We start from the raw sequence: 16,162 nt of genomic DNA, 5'->3' as shown, positions 1-16,162 counted from the left end.
CCAATGCCACAGCCTGTACCCTATGCCAGCCTTTCCCTGCCTAGGATATAACCTGATGCCCTCCAGATATGTTGGACTACAACACCCAGCATCTTGTGTTGGTGGATGTTAGCCCAATACATTTGAGGGGCACCAAGTTAGGAAAGCTTTCCCTATGTAATCTACACCATGTGGGGTGGGGGCTAGGAAGTTGAACGTTGGAGAGCTCAGCTGTTCGGAAGGGCCACCACCTGCTTTCAGATATGCTGTCAGCAGATGTCCTTCCCGATTCTAAAGGTAACATTTGTAAAATTCCCAAGTCCTACAAGCTGCAGCGATGAAGATGTAGCTTCAGCTGATGCAGATGGAGCTTTAAGTGCACAGGAAGCTGCCTTAACACTGTTGGTCTATCTAACTCAGCATTACTTACTGCTAGTGCCTCACCAGGTTTTAAACAGGTGTCTTTCTCTTCTGTAGCCTTTTACATGCAAAGTATGTGCCTTACACCCCCTCCCTTATCTGTACCCTAGCTCCTGCCCCTGACACACACACACACACACACATACTTCATGCAACAAAATATAGCCCAGGATGGCCATTTACTGGCCAGAACAACATGTTTACTCAGTTTTGTTAACCCCTGGGGGAAATGAAGTAATTTTGTTCTGGAGGGGCAAGAAATTTGCCTACATTCACAATGTTATGAGAAGCTTTATTTGGGATAGTTCGAAGTTTTCAGTTTCTTTTCTCTTTTTTCTTCCTCTTTTAGACATTATTGAAAGACCACATCTATGATGTCCAAGGAGAGATCTTCTTGAATCAGTGTGACTGAGGGCTACAGTAGATGTCAATGCTGTTTGGCCAAGAATTTATACAGGTGCAGGCAGAGGGAACTCACTAGACAATGCTGTACTCCATAGTGACATTGTATCAGCCTTGTGAATAGCTAGGCTAGCAAGATACTGAAATAATGCCATGATGGCCCTTGCAATTTTTCTTCAAATACTTTCCTACTTTCCCAACACCAAGTTTCCCCTTTCCCACTGTCACTGGTTAATCATCTGTCCTTTGGTTGATTAATTAGTCTATAGCCCTAAATATCCTTTTAAATCTGAAATTGAAAATTTCCTAGGGGAAAAAAGGAAAGAAAAATCACCTTCCAACAGAATTTAAATACTTGTAATATTAGAAAGAGGGTGGGAGGGAAGCAAAAGCATTAGAAAATAATCTATTAGAGAAATTCATCTGATGAATAATTTGGGAGGAGTACGGTCCATAAGAATTTTCCTTCTCTTTATATCTCTAAGCATAGCGAGCAAGAATGATGCTTTCCATTGTAGCTGATGTTGAAAGTTCGCCTTAATGAATACAGCTTTTGGAGCCATCCCCATCCTATTCAGGCACCCGTCTGTCTATGGCCTGTCCCGGATCACCAACAGCCTGTTCATCAGCAATGGGGAGGCTGCCAACAACAAGCTTTTCCTCTATGCCAACCAAATCACCACTGTTATTAATGTTTCTGTGGAGGTGGTCAATACCTATTTCCCGGACATTTACTACATACATGTCCCTGTAACAGACTCTCCCACATCTCGTCTTTACGACTTCTTCGACCCTGTAGCTGATAAGATCCACACTGTGGAATTAAACCAAGGCAGGACGCTGGTGCATTGTGTTGCGGGCGTCAGCCGGTCAGCTGCTCTTTGCATAGCCTTCCTGATGAAGTACCATACCATGTCTCTGGTGAATGCGCATGCCTGGGTCAAATCTCGCCGTCCGATCATCCGGCCAAATAGTGGCTTCTGGCAACAGCTCATCCAGTATGAGCAAAAACTCTTTGGGAAAACCAGCGTCAGGATGGTCCAGTCTCCGCTGGGGGTGATTCCGGACCTCTATGAAAATGAAGTCAGAGTAATGATAGCCTTGTGACAATCACAGGGCTGGTGCTTTCCAGCTGTGCTGCACAAGTTGGAGCAAAATGAACATCGACGCTATCTTTAGTGAGTTTGGAACTTGTCAGGCTCAGTGCAACGTGGAGCCTTGCACAGAAACGGGATTTGTTGATAAGGGGATGGCTCTGTGTGGGGTTTTTTTTTTTCCTATAAATAAAAACAACAAAAATTAGAAAAAGGGTAAAATTAGGTCTGTACCTCAGTTGTGCCTGACTCCAAAATAAGTCCTTAGAGAAGTTGGAAAGCTTCGTTTTGGAAGACACAATCATATTTTTTTTGTGTTGCAGCAAAGCATGGTCATGGCAGGAGCAGCAAGTCAGGGATGTAGCAGCCCTTGAGGGATCTGAGCCTCTCTCTAAATTTTAGTGTCCATTGAAAAAAAAAAAAAAAACAGCACTTTTTCTTCCAGAGCTATCAGGCAAAATGTACATGCAGAATTTCTACCCCAAAATTTCTTTCCTGCTCAGAAATAAATTAGCCTGGTCTTCCTTTCCAGTGTTCAGGGCAACAATGTGGTTTGCACATAAAATTAATCCCTGGTGTGATTTGTCTAAACCTGACTTGTCGTTGTGTCTGAATCCATCCCTGCAAGAAACCACGGTATGTTAACCAGATACAAACCAAATATAGAAGCCATGGACTGGGTTCGTCTGATTACCACAGCTCGTCATGGCTTATTTAAGACATAATGTGCCACGGCACCCACAGGCACCATCCTGAAAATTCAAGTTGTGACTGCAACCCAGCAGGCGTGGGTTGTGCTAGGTTTAAAAAACCCTAGCATAGCCCTAGAACAGGCCATGGGTTCTGCGAGAGTTGCTTAACCCCACCAGGTTTGGATGACACGACAAGCCGCAGTCACTGCTTGAATATTCAAAATGGCCCCCCACATGCACTGTGGCCCACCGTGGCTGAAGCCACAATGGGCTGTTCGACCATGTGAACAGATCCATGCTTCCCAGCTGCATTTGCACCGCCGGCCATTTTGGTGCTTGGCGGGTCAGCAGCCTGCTGGCCCCTGTGCTGCAGCACACAGACCCCGGGTGCATCTCTCAGCATGGACTCACATGATCTGAGATCCATCTTTCCCATTCCAGAGGCCTATAATTGCTGCTCACCGCCACAATCCGCCAGCCCGATGCACAGCGCATTCAAGCGTCCCCTGTGGCGCAAATGGAGGTGGGCAACCATCGGGAATCAGCTTCCGTCGCTTCCACCGACCATTTATGCTACTGCCTCTGCAGTCGCATTGTAACAGGCACCATCGCACATGGTGGCACCCGGTTGTGCCCATAGAGGTGGTGGGCCAGGGCACAAGCAGCCGTGAGCTGCAGCTCTGCGCTTGCTTCTCTGCTGGCATGCAGTGGGCTGTTTCCAGGGATGGCATAGCTGTGGGCTCACGGCAGCCATGTCATTTGTGGCTAGGCGGATCTTGACCAGAGATCTGCCTAGCAGATAGAGATCTGCCACTCAGGCATGAGTGGCTACTCCTCCTTTGGCCACTCTTGCCATGGAGCTCTATGGCAGCTGTCAGCCACAGAGGCTGTTCAGACATCACGCTAAGCCACGGTAGAGCCCAGTAGCCATCTTGCAGCAAGTGGTTAGTGAACGTGGCTAGTCTGTGGTTAATAAACTACCATGGTTGGGACAGACACCTGTTCAGACATCACACTAAGCAACATGGTTAGCTCAAAACTCCTAACCATCATGGCTTAGCATGATGTCTGAACAGGGCCATTGAGTGGAAAGGCATTAGGATAATTTATTGACTTGGGCATACGGCATTTCCATTTTATTAAACATCAAACATCTTAGACCCCTTGTATTTAGGGTTTTTTGCATTGACAAATGATCCCTCTAAATTCTCTTAGGCACTCTACCCCCACCATAACTCTGGCTATGGGCCTATGGCAAAGGAAGGTTCTGATTAAAACTACGTCAAGGTACTGGTTGCAATACTTCACTCTAGCGCAGCTCATGTTACTTTTGGGCTGCAATCCTATACACACGTACCTGGGAATAAGGGCAACTGAAGGCAGTGGGGCTTGCCTCTGAGTAAATATGCACCTGATTATAATGTTAACAGAGCCTGAACTTTATCTCCTGAGGTTGATGTTTCATCACTTACACATGTTTTGCAAAGAGATTCTGAATACAAGGAAGAGTGCTTGGAATATATTTAAATGGTGCTGTGTTAGGTACTTTTTAAAGTATATGGTAAAAATTAGAGTATTTTGATAAACAAAAAGATAAAAGTCTGGTATCACATGTCTTTAGTCTGGTCTTTAGTCTCTCCAAAGAGACTTCTCAGCCCCTGTGAAGGCTTAAGGCTTAAGAAATCATTCTCTGGCATTTCCCAGCCACATTTTCCCAGGTGTGAGGCAATTCTACAGACATTCCTGCCTGTCCGTGAAATGGATGACTGCAGTACACTCAGAAACTTAGAGGAGAAAAAAGGATCACGTCTGTCTTGGCAGAGTGGAATCCACACAGTACAGCCAGAAATTGGCACAGCTGGCATGATAATAGCTACCCTGGTATTTCGCAGGATCAGAGTTTCCAGAATGCACCTGACAAGGGAAATTTTTAAAAAGACAGTTAATGGCAGGATATGTGCACTGGCAATGCTAAGCAAAAGCTGAATTTGCAGAGATTTACAGTAAATGAGAAATGGGTGGGGGGGCGGTGTAGAATTTTCACTCTAGGAAAGACGCAGCATTCCCCACCTCCATTCAGACTGTTAATTCTTGCAACAGGCTGTCTGCATTTGAATCAGGGATAAGTGCAGCCACCTGGTTCCACTCTAGAAAACATCTGGCAGACGCAGCGTTTCTTAGTGGATGTCTGCCAAACTTCTGCTTGCCATTGTGGAATTGGTTTTGGGCAGCAGAGGTCCCAATTGTGATACGGATAATACTAGCATCATCGGGCTCTGGGGCTTCATCAATACAGCAGGTTGGGCCTGGTTAGGACTTGGATGGAAGCCCACCTGGGGAAGCAGGCTACTGTAAAGCGTCAGCCTTCTCCAAGCTAGTGTTCTCCAGTTGTTTTGGACTACAACTCCCAGCATTGCTGACCACTGGCCATGCTGAGTGGGGCTGATGGGTGTTGGCGTTCAAAACATCTGGAGGGTCCCAGGATGGAGAGAGAGCTGCGGTAAAGAGACAGAGCTGTAGCAAAATGGTAGAGCAAAGGGTTTGCATGCAGAAGGACAGGAAAGGCTGGGTACGAAAGACTCCTGTCCCAAAGCTTACAAAACCGCTACTAGTCTTTAATCATGTGATGCCCCTTTATGTGGGATAATATGGACTTGGGGCTACCTCTCCTGCCCTTTGGTATTCAATTTAATGGATTTATACTTGATTTTAAAAATCTGTTCTGCTGAATTTGGTGGTGGATGCCACCAGTTTGATTTGTGTGCATTTACTGGTTTAACTGGATGGCTTTTATTGCAGACTTGATTGTATATTTAAATAGGAAACCAACATATAAATATTTTAAGCAAATAAAATAAGTTTACCTTGGGTTCCTCCTTCACCTCACTTAGGCAAACTCCACAGACTTGGTTGGGAGCTAGATGAGGAACAGGCAGGCAAAGATCATTTCCAATGGATGGCTCCAAAAGCTGTAAGTTCTGCTGGCAGAGTCAACAGGGAAAAAAGCCAGATATGGAACCTGTCCTCTCCTCCACAAGCAAAATCAGCGACTGGAGGCACTCGAGGGGGGGCCAGGCCTCAAAGGTAGAGTCCATGTTTTGCACCCAGACAGCCCCGGGTTCAGTCCCTGGCGCAGCCTTCCGCAATCACTGTGCTCTTGGCCTACACCTCCCATCAACCCCAGCCAGCGTGGCCAATCCATACAGGCTGGAGATGGTGGGAGTTGTAGTCCAACACATCTGGAGGGCACCAGGTTGGGGAAGGCTGTCCTGGCATGTCTAGGTAGGGCTAGGAGAAACCCCTGTTGGAAACACTGGAGAGCCACTGGAAAGACAATACTGGGCTAGACAGACAAATGCCTTCAAGGCAGCTTCCTATGCATGGCGAGTGGATCACAGTTTCTGTTCCAGTAGTTCATTGCCAGGTCAGGGTCAAGGGAAGGGCCATTTTCACCACCCCAAGATCCCATTGAGTGTTCTAAATGTGCTCAGCATCCTTGGGATCATCTCTTCCCATATGCTGAGGTCACCAGGAGAGGTCCTTTGCACACCCCATCTGCCAAGTGAGGTCCAATTGACAGAGAAGCATGACCGACCGCCCCTTTGAGGCAGCAGTGCCCAGTAGTGCCTGGGGTTTGGGGTCCCAGGAAGCCTGGTTCTCCTCTTTGAGCGCATACACTCATGGCAAATAGAAATGGTTCTGTTTGAAAATGGCTTTTTATGGCCACGGTCTGATGCTTTTGTGTTGCTCTGCTGCTTCTCTGGATTTTGCTGTGTTGGTGCTGCTGTTGCTGCTTGTTTTATCGTTTGATCAACAGTTTTATTATTGTTGTGTTGGTTTGTAACCTGCTCTGATGACCATATTTGGGTGGAAAATGTGGGGCAGGCATGGTTTTATAAAGAAATCAGCCAGCCAAGTAAACAATAATTAGATCTGGCCAAGAATTTGAAAAATTGGGAAGGTCTGGGAATCAAAACCTGACTGCAGGCTTGTTCAGGCAGGAAAATCACACGACATTTTAATTACACCCTTTCCTGTCATACGGAGTCAGAGCATTCATCCATCTAGGCCAGTGCTATTTCCTCTGACTCGCAGTGGCTTCCAAAGCTCCCAGCAGGGTCTCAGCCTTGCTATCCTGCAAGTCTTTAAACTGGGGGTGCCAGGGATTGACCTCGGACCTTCTCCATGCGAAGCAAGTGCCCTACCACAGGGCTATGGCCCCTCCCACATGCCAATCATGTTTGCCATGGTTAACTGATCAGTGTTTTACACATCATGTATGTAAACTGTGAATGAAACACACAAGGCCTTAAACACTTGTATACATGAGCCTGGGAGTCCCCAACGCACATATATACAAGGTTTTAAGGGCACACATCTATCATTCACACTTCCCAACAGGGCCAGCGTCAAGGGTAGGCATGGTTGGGCACCTGCTGAGGGCCCATACCCCGGCGGAGGTCCACTGACCAGAGCCCCCCGGAGTTGCTGCTCCTCATCTTCCCCATTGCAACCTGCTTGATCATCTGCTTCTTGCCCTGGCTCAGACAATGGCGGTGGTGAGAAGGAGAAGCAGCAGACGCCACTGTCTACTCGCTCCCCAGCTCTCTGCCTGCCAAGCACGCAGTAGCAATGAGGACGAGGAGTAAGAACAGCCGGTGACAATGGCGGTGAGAAGGGAGACTTGCTGAGGGAGGGGGCCCAAGGGCCCCCGAAACCTGGAGCCGGCACTGCCTCCCATCATAACGCTGGTGCATTTGCTGCAAAAGCATGAAGACCTACACAGTGAATTCTGAACTCCAGCAGTCTCTGCTTACGCAAGATATTAGCCATTGTATTATGCAGTAAAATAGAAGAGAAATAAGAGCTTTTGATGGCCCAGAGGCTCTTTCATGGAATAGGTGGTTGGGGGATTTTGTTCCTATTCTTCCAATGCATAGTTATGTTTATGGGGCAGAGCATCATTTTGACCCTGGAACCATGCCATGATAGTTATTCTGAATTAAGCCACCTGGAGTAAAGACCTGATCTTGAATCTGCCCTCCTGAAGTTCCATTCTTTGCAGATCCATTTTCCACTCTGCCACCAATAACAACACTATCCCACAAGTTCACGGGCCAAGTAAATGCCAGCAAAGAAAAAGTTGTCTGCTTCTATGGTAGCCCCAATTCCCCTCTTAGCATCTCACCCACCCCCTGCTCCAGACATATTAGCAACTAACAGAGGGGTGATCACTTCCTGCAGGGGTCTCATTTGTCTCCTTGTCTTGGACTCTCTCTTCAAGCCCCCCCCCCTTCCCTTCAGGTCTACTCATTTTGCACACAGGCTCTAGAACCCCTTATCCCTTACCAGCAACTGGAACAGGGACTGACCAAACACAAGAAACGCTAGTAGATTATTCCAGGCTATGTCCACTTCACGCAAAGTACGCTGCAGCAGTTCACTTGCTAGTTTCCGAATCTTCATTCCATCTTCCAAGCGCTTGGAGACCCGGTACACTTCTGACAATCCTGCACCCAAGAAGAAACCATGAGGGGAGTTGCATCCAGAGGACTCTAAGGCAGGAGAGGGCAGAAAGGAGATCTCCAGAGGTTTTGGACGGCAACTCCCAGCATTCCTAGCCACTGGCCATGTTGGCAAGGGCTTCTGAGAGTTGGTCCAAAACACCTGGAGATCTGCCTTCTGTCCATCCCTTCTCTATGGCAGCCTTCCCCAACCTGGTGCTCTCCAGGCGTTCTGGACTTCAGCCCCAGCAAACACAGCCAAAGGTCAGCAATGCTGGGTGTTGTACGCCAAAACGTCTGGAGGCCACCAGGCTGGGAAAAGCTGCTCTGAGGCCTGGCTTTGCAGGGTATGTGTGCATTTAGCAGAATCAGGTGGGAATGAGGGTCCCGAAATGGCAGGATGCACTGGCACCATTCCCAGCAGGTAGAATGCACAGGGAGGGCTGTAGCTCAGTTGTCGAGCACTGCTTTGCCTGCAAATGGTGCCGGGTTCAATCCCCAGTATCTCCAAATAGGGCTCGGGAAAACCTTTTCTCAAACTCTGGAGAGCTACCGCCAGTCTGTAGACAATCCTGAGCCAGATGGGCCAATGAACTAGCTCAGTAGAAGGCAGCTTCTGATGTAATGTTCCCCTATATTAAAAACACCCCCCCCAAAAAAACCCTGCAAGCAGAAAGCTAGCAAAGCAGGAAGAAGGCTGAGTTAGAGCTTCTCCCAAGTACACCAGGTTATCTGTTTGTTTAGTTTTAATTGGAGGACATGTTTAACATGGAGGAACATTCAAAACTGGCACTCCCATCTGTGGCAGTTAGAGTGTTGGACTTGACCTGAGGAGACCCATGTTCAGGTCCCTACTCAGCCATGAAACTCGCTGGGTGATCCTGGACTAGTCACTAACCTACCTCACAGGGTTGTTGGGTCTCACCTAACCTACCTCACAGGGTTGTTGGGAGGATAAAATGCTGGGGGGTGGGGGCGGCGAGTACTATGCACTCGTGTCCTGCTTGTGGGCTTCCCATGGGCAGCTGGTTGGCCACTGTGTGAACAGCGTGCTGGACTAGATGGACCCTTGGTCTGATCCAGCAGGGCTCTTCTTATATTCTTCTTACTTATGTTCCTTAGCAGAAAGGCAGAATGTAAGTGAAATCAGTCTCAGGATCTGAACCCCTTGTTCTCCTGCATATGTATACTGGGCTTTCGCCGAATGCTTTTTAAAGGGTTTATTTCTGTAGTTTGCATGTGCTGAGTTCTTTGGTTTGTACTAACCTTTCACCACTCTACATAGAAGTGATAATTATTAGCATTTATCTTTTTTTTTTTAATGCACCAAAGCGCTTCACATGTATTATCTCAGGAACCCTTGCATGCACAGAATTTGATACTGGGAACACAACTCAACATGTTTAGAATCCCAAAGAGAGAGAGTGTGAGTGAGTGAGTGAGAGATGTATGTTTTACATCATGTTTCTGACCCTTATAACTGCAAAAATGGGTTTGAAGAAATTGTGTGGGCACCCTTGGTGAAATCTAAGAAGACAACCAATAATGCTTCTGTGCTAATCCCATTCATTTCAATGGGGCTTCCTTGGGAGAATGTGCTGGTGGATTGGGCTGTGCATGTCAGATATCCCTCTCCGACTCTGCTATTGCTTTTTGCCTGCAAACCTACACACGCTTGCCTAGACGTAAGTCCCACTGAACTCAACAGAACTTACTTTTGAGAACGGTGTGTATGGGCTTGCGCTGTCAATGGCACTCCAAATATAGTGCTGGCGGCAGCCATCTTTCCTTATTGTCTCCTGATAGGGCTGCTTCTGCCATCTCCCTTGTGATTCCATCAGCAGTAAACTGAATATCACACTCTTATCGTTGAGTCAGGACTCTTGCCCAGAAAAGCAGCTGGGACATCCACGCTCACAGCTCACCTGTATAAGTCTCAGGAAAAACACAACATGGAGAGAGCACATTACACATCCAGGAGATCAAGGAAAGGGAGACAGAACCGGCCACACCACCAGGCCTTTATGACAAATGTAAATCTGTGCCGTACCCAAGATATACGCAGTCCCTGGAGCAGACAGCAACACCTCACTGCACACAGATGGGCGGCTTACGCTGGCAAGGATTTCATTGGCCTGCCCGATCACCTGCAGGGGAGACGGAGACAAGGGACCAGAGTCCTGCATGCGGTCATCCCCAGGGCCGGTGTCAAGGGTAGGCATAGTCGGGCTCCTGCCGAGGGCCCCCACCCCAGCAAGGGCCCCCTGACAAGAGCCCCCTGGAGCTGCTCCTCTTCGCCCTTGCAACCTGCTTGTTCCCCTGCCTCTCGCTCTGGCCCAGGCAACGGTGGTGGTGAGGAGGAGGAAGAGGAAGAGCAGGAACAGCAGGAGCAGCTGGTGACAATGGCAGGGAGAAGGGAGGCTCAGTGAGGGAGGGGCCCATTGAGGGTATCTTGCTCAAGGGTCCTCAAAATCCTGGAGCCTGTACTGGTCATCACCGCACCACACTCCCATCCTGGCCCCAACTATGTCTCTTTCTAAACTTCCTCTGCTCTCTGTCGGGCCCAAACTAGCACCACTGACCCGTTTCATGGGCAAGAGCACGGAGAGCCTCGTGCATCACCGCATGCCTGCAGCTGCGTGCAAGGATCTGTGGAGGGTGGCCCTCGCTCAAGATCAGCATTAGCGGAGGAACAAAGCAGGAGCTGCAGCTCAGGGGCGGGGCGGGGCGGGGCAGGGCAGCCGCTGCGCAAGCAGGGAGCCCCGGGTTCTATCCGTGGCGTCTCTAGCTAAAAGGATCGCACCAGCAGGCGGTGGGAAAAGGCTTCCTCTACCAGAGACCCCGGGGAGCCACTGCCAGTCAGAAGGAGAGCAACCTTCCCCGAGCTGGTCCCCTCCAGAAGTATTGGACTGTGACTCCCATCCATGCTGGCTGGGAATGATGGGAGTTGCAGTCCAATACATCTGGAGGACACTAGGCTGGAGCAGACAGTAAAGCAGTAAGGCTGCTTTAGACATTCGTGGGACATCTCTGGCCCGCTCCTGAAGCCACACTCTGAAAAACATCATTAGAAAGAAGAAGACGCTCTTCCTGAACTCCCTTCTTCTCCGATGAGGGTGAAATGAGGGAGCGATGCAGTGCGGTGGGGGTGCAGCTCAGGGACCTTTTTCAGAACAGGAGTGATGATGTCATCTGTTGGAGCGCTAGGGTCACAGATGGTCCCTCCTTGCTTTGGGAAGGGAAAGAGGTGATAACAAGGCTTTCGTGTTTTACTTGACTATGCTGGGTGTCATAGAATGAGGAGAAGAATCAAGCAGAGGCTCGATGCTTCTTTCCTTTTCATCGATGCAGTTCCTACCTCATGCAAGCAGTTGAAATGACAACACTTCTTGGCAAGACTTATCGTCTACACTGGCTCCATGCTGCCGGGCAGGGGTCTTTCCCAGATCTGCCTGGAGATGCCAGGGACTGAACCTGGGGCCTTCCGCATACAAAGCATGCGCTCCGCCACTGAGCTACAGTCCTTCTCTTGCCCAGTGCATGTGTGAAAGGCCGGCGCTGCAATCAGATTGGAAATCAGCAAGATTGCCACAAGCCATATCGAAAGCCAGTGGAGGCTGACGGTTCCGATGTCAGTGGGGTGCTGAATCCACTCAGGGTTCCAGTCAGAACTCCAAAGGAGCTACCCAAGGTGCAAAGCTTCTCCAGAGTTCTGAGTGGTTCTGACTGCAATCCGGAGCGGATTTACACCTTCACACCTTGGATAGCTCCTTTAGAGTTCTGACTGAAACCCAGAGCGGATTTACCGCCCCACTGACTCCGGAGCCACCAGCCTCCACTGGCCCCAAGCACTGAAGTAATATTCAGCCACCAGTCCAGCTGGTTTCTGTACATGGAATGGAATGAAGTGTACCATCTTCTCCTCATGAGGCAGCGAAAGGTCTTCCCCGGACAGCCCTGGCGGAAGGCTTTTAGAATGTTTTCTTGGAAGGCTTCCAGCGCAAGGCACGGCTTAGCATTTCTCCGATCTGTTCATTTTTACATAACCAGCATCATCCCCTCTCTTGCTCGCTCTCCCTCTCTCTCCCTCCCTCTAATGCTTGCCATAGAAAAAGGAAAACAAATCTCTGAAAACCCAGACCTCGGAAACAGAGAACGTTATGCAAGACATAAATAATGTTCTCTTAAAGGGTGCCAAGTCCCGCGAGAAAGGAAAGAAACAAAGGGATTGACCCAAATACACCCACAAGCTGGAGGTGCAAGCACAAGGCCTGACCGGCAGAGGGGGAAACATTACAGCCAGCCATGGAACAAAACCCAGGGGCCCAGGCAGCAACAAGGGACGCGCAGCAGGAATGGAAAACAAGAGATACATTTAGTTTGTAAAAAGGGTAGAAAGGGGATTTGCAACTGCCCAGAAGTCACAGAATAGGTTGCCAGATGTCAGCCTGCATATTGTAAGCAGGTCTGTTGAGTTGGATGCTGTTTTTATTCTGTTACTGTTGTATTTTAAATTGTGTTTTAGAGCATTTGTTTTATTATTCTTTTAATCAAGATTTATTTATGACTGCAAGGGAGCAATCCTATGGCCGCTAGTCAGCTGCTAGATGGCCATAGGATATGTGGTTTTCTGGGAACCGACCTCAGAGACCACACTCCAAGGTTGGTTCCTGGAGAACCAACCTTCCCTGCTGCTGCCTCACACGCACAGCCCCATGCTCGGAAGAGGAGCGGCCAAAACAGGGCGTTCCAGGGCGGGGAAGGCGGAAATGCCAGTACGACACATCCTATGTGTCGTCCGGCAGCCTCCTCCCCCACTCTGCCACAAATGCAGGGCAGGAGAAGCGCGGACGGAACAATCCCTTCTGTGCTTCTCCTGCCCTGCATTGGATAGGCAAGTTCAGAGACGGCCACCTATCCCCATAGGATTACGCCCTAAGCCGCCGCAAGTGCCATTTTTCTTGGTAGAAAGGCAGGGTACAAACCAAATAAATAAATATTGGAAGGAGAAGATAGGAATGAAGTAGCTTAGGATGCAATCCTATGCATGTTTAGACAGAAAAAAGGCCTGCAACTCCCAGCATGCCCCAGCCAACCATGCTGGCCGGGGCATGCTGGGAGTTGCAGACCTTTTTCTGTATAAACGTGCATAGGATTGCGCCTTAAGATGGGTATATGTAACTTCCTTTTATAGAGGCAGCAGCCTGTGGGCTTCCCAGGGGCATTGGGCTGGGCACTGTAGGAAACGGGATGCTGAAATGGATGGGCCTTCTGATTCAGAAGGACTCTTAAGTAAATAAAACAGCAACAAAACCACAGAGACAATGCTTTAACAAGGTCAATCCCATTTTTGCATTAATCTGTAATTTAAAAAAAAACTGAATGAGAATTTGCATTTTAAAATTCATATTTAAACACATTTTCTCTCAAAATACACGTCTAAACTTAATTTGATACTTTTTTTGGGGGGAGCCAAGAACTGCATCTGAACATTTGGGAATTGTGAAAGCCATTTGATAATTTAAGTTCCAATACATACATTATTCCAGGAGGTGTGATCTGGACAGTTTGTATCAGAACTGGCAAAGATCAAATGCCCCAGACATGCCTACCACTAAAGACTCTTCCAGACAAGAATTTTGTTGTGCGATTGCCCTGCCAGATTTTTTTTTTTTGGAGGGGGGAATAAGGCCGGATGATGACATCTATCTGTAACCCTCCCATGTTTTCCCACCATTTAGTGCTACCACTCAGAAGGCATCATACAGCTTAATGTCTTTTTCTCCTTAACAGATTTTCTTTTTTTTTGCATGAGAAAGAAGATAGAAGAAGTGGTGGGAAAACTCAGGAGGTTCACAAATGGAAGTCAACAACATCCGGACCCCCATAAATTCCATAAATGAGGCACTGTGACTGTATAATTTAAAAAAACTCATCTGGAAGCACCCTAAAGGCTTTTCTACATGAGGCATTTAGCACTCGTCATTCCCTACTCACAGTTGTTTATGGGTTTTGAGACGATATTGTGACCCTCCAGTTTCACTTCTGTGTCTAAAAAGCACTTTCGGTGAGGGTTTTTTTTTTTTAAAGCAGGAAAAATGCGGTATTTAACTGTAATAGCAAAAGAAAACGCTTTTTTCACTTGTGTATTTACACTATTCTGCTATACTGCAGTGCCATCTACAGATCATGTAGCAGAAAGGCAGGAAAGGAAATGTTCTTCACATAGTGCTAGGATCTCAATTCTGCAACAAAACTGAAATAGACATAGCCAATTAACAGCCTTGTGTAGAAAAGCTCTACGTGTGTGAAAACTGTCTTATCTGTACACAGTCACATATTTAAGGAAGCAAAATGGCTGGTGCCCCATCTGGAATCCAGTACCTGAACCAACTGCTTCACATAGCTGTATGGTTAAGGCCAGCCTTAGCAAAACAAATGTGATTGACTGGTGCATTTCACAGCATACCTGTAGGAAGCTAAAATGCAGTCAAACCCGGGCTGGAATATGGTGATTAGAACAGATTACTGGGAAGAGGGAGAGGAAAATCACTCCACCACCTGTCTCCCGGAAGCAGTGACTGGGAGACCAAGGGGACAGAGAACTAGATGGCTTGGAGATGAATGTGGAGAGGCACGTTACCTTATGGATCTGCTGCAGGCATCGCACCAGATGGGCAGTCTCCGACTCCATCTGCCTTGACAGTCTGGAAATGAAGAAGTAAGATAATACAAGTTGCGTGGTGTTGTTCAGCCAGCATTGCCATGTTTTCTTCTGGTTCTATTCATGGGCAGTCCAACGCACAGGCCTTTAACAGCTGAAGCTTTATTGCTGTCCCAGGAAAACCTTTGTCTGCTACATTTCTGTGTGTCAGGCATTGTTAAAAGGCACAGAAGCAGGGTAGAGCAGCTCCCGGAAAGGAGAAGATACCTGATCATTCTACAAGTTGAAAAGAGGGTGAAGACCCTTCCAGTGTGGATGCGGGCCACAGATTTGCGCTAGAGCCCTGTGGCACCTTAAATACTGCATCTGATGAAGTTGTCTGTGGCCCATGAAAGCTTATGCCACAATACCCTGCCAGCACCATGTTTTTAGGGGCCCTTGGGCAAGACACCCTCAATGGACCCCCTCCCTTAGTGAGTCAATCTTCTCACCACCATTGTCACCAATTGCTGTTGGTTGCAACAAGCAACTTGCAATGGTGAAGAGGAGGAAAAACTCCAGGGAGGTCTTGCCAGTGGACCCAGTTGGGTTGTGGGCCCTCAGCAGGTGCTCAACCATGCCTACCCTTGATGCCACAATAGACTACAGGTGTCACAGGGCTCTGTTGTTTTTCCAGAGGATGGAGATAAACATCCATTCATATTTGCAAAGATTGTATGCTGTTAGGGGCACAGTTACAGACAATAGTTGAAAGTTGGCAACCAAGTGAAGTACTTTCCCCTAATCATTATGAGCCACACTATTAATGCTTGAAAACCACATATTTTGTTGTGGAAGCAAGTCTACCTGGACCCCAGCACTTCTTTTTTTTCTTCCTTAAAAAAAAAAAAGAGTTAACCACTGCTTGATGGCTTGTTATCTATAGCAGTGCCCATCTACCACACCTTGCATTTGTATTATCCTGAATTTCACTCAGAAGAGAGAGAGACCTACAAGTTCACATCTGAAACAAGAGGAAAATCCACAGCTGGGTTAGACTCCTAACAAACGCTCTACTTACTCAGAGATCCAAACAGCTGACCGCAGCTGGGCCACAAAAGCGTGCAGTGGAAGAGATACGTGGAAAAGGCAGCTGCTAAAGCTAAACCCTCCTCCAAGGAAAAGGGGCTGGACAGGAACCCGTCAGGTCCTTCACCTTTGCAGAGACTTTGCTTTGTGCCGCTCCAGAGTCATGTGACAAAAACTGGATTCCGAGCAGGCAAGTTTTCCTACTTGAGTTCAATTTAATCTCTTGGAGTCATCAAGCACCAAGACTTCACGATATGTGAGGTTTAACACAACTCAGTACTCCTAGTAGGGCAAAAAAAAGAGAGAAAAGCTCAAGGAACTGCAGTAGAGCTGACGTTC

At 47.9% G+C, this 16,162-nt stretch overlaps 2 protein-coding genes across 3 annotated transcripts; one reads left to right on the top strand and one right to left on the bottom strand.

Moving 5' to 3' along the window:
- Window positions 1-1,341: 1,341 nt before the first annotated feature.
- DUSP18 (dual specificity phosphatase 18) lies at window positions 1,342-2,306 on the top strand. The gene has a single exon (XM_084820375.1). The coding sequence runs from the start codon at window positions 1,342-1,344 to the stop codon at window positions 1,906-1,908; it is 567 nt and encodes a 188-aa protein (XP_084676501.1). The 3' UTR covers window positions 1,909-2,306.
- Window positions 2,307-2,816: 510 nt separating this feature from the next.
- On the bottom strand, window positions 2,817-15,866 carry LOC146336255 (synergin gamma-like). 2 transcript variants are annotated; one of them, XM_084820376.1, is made up of 6 exons: window positions 15,816-15,866; window positions 14,735-14,798; window positions 10,142-10,238; window positions 7,937-8,097; window positions 5,452-5,568; window positions 2,817-4,501 (listed from the first exon to the last, which is right to left on the bottom strand). In XM_084820376.1, exons 2-6 carry the CDS (start codon window positions 14,783-14,785, stop codon window positions 4,391-4,393), a joined length of 537 nt encoding a protein of 178 aa, XP_084676502.1. In that variant the 5' UTR covers window positions 14,786-14,798; window positions 15,816-15,866; the 3' UTR covers window positions 2,817-4,390. The 2 variants fall into 2 exon arrangements, with proteins under 2 accessions (XP_084676502.1, XP_084676503.1); XM_084820377.1 differs by having other exon boundaries at window positions 5,452-5,565.
- Window positions 15,867-16,162: the final 296 nt, after the last annotated feature.

This window comes from Heloderma suspectum, chromosome 13 (genome assembly GCF_057233095.1).
Source record: "Heloderma suspectum isolate Gila_16-S chromosome 13, 16-S_ref, whole genome shotgun sequence".
Classification (NCBI taxonomy): domain Eukaryota; kingdom Metazoa; phylum Chordata; class Lepidosauria; order Squamata; family Helodermatidae; genus Heloderma; species Heloderma suspectum.
Note: the sequence above shows the minus strand (reverse complement) of the source record. Positions and strands in the feature narration are given on the sequence as shown.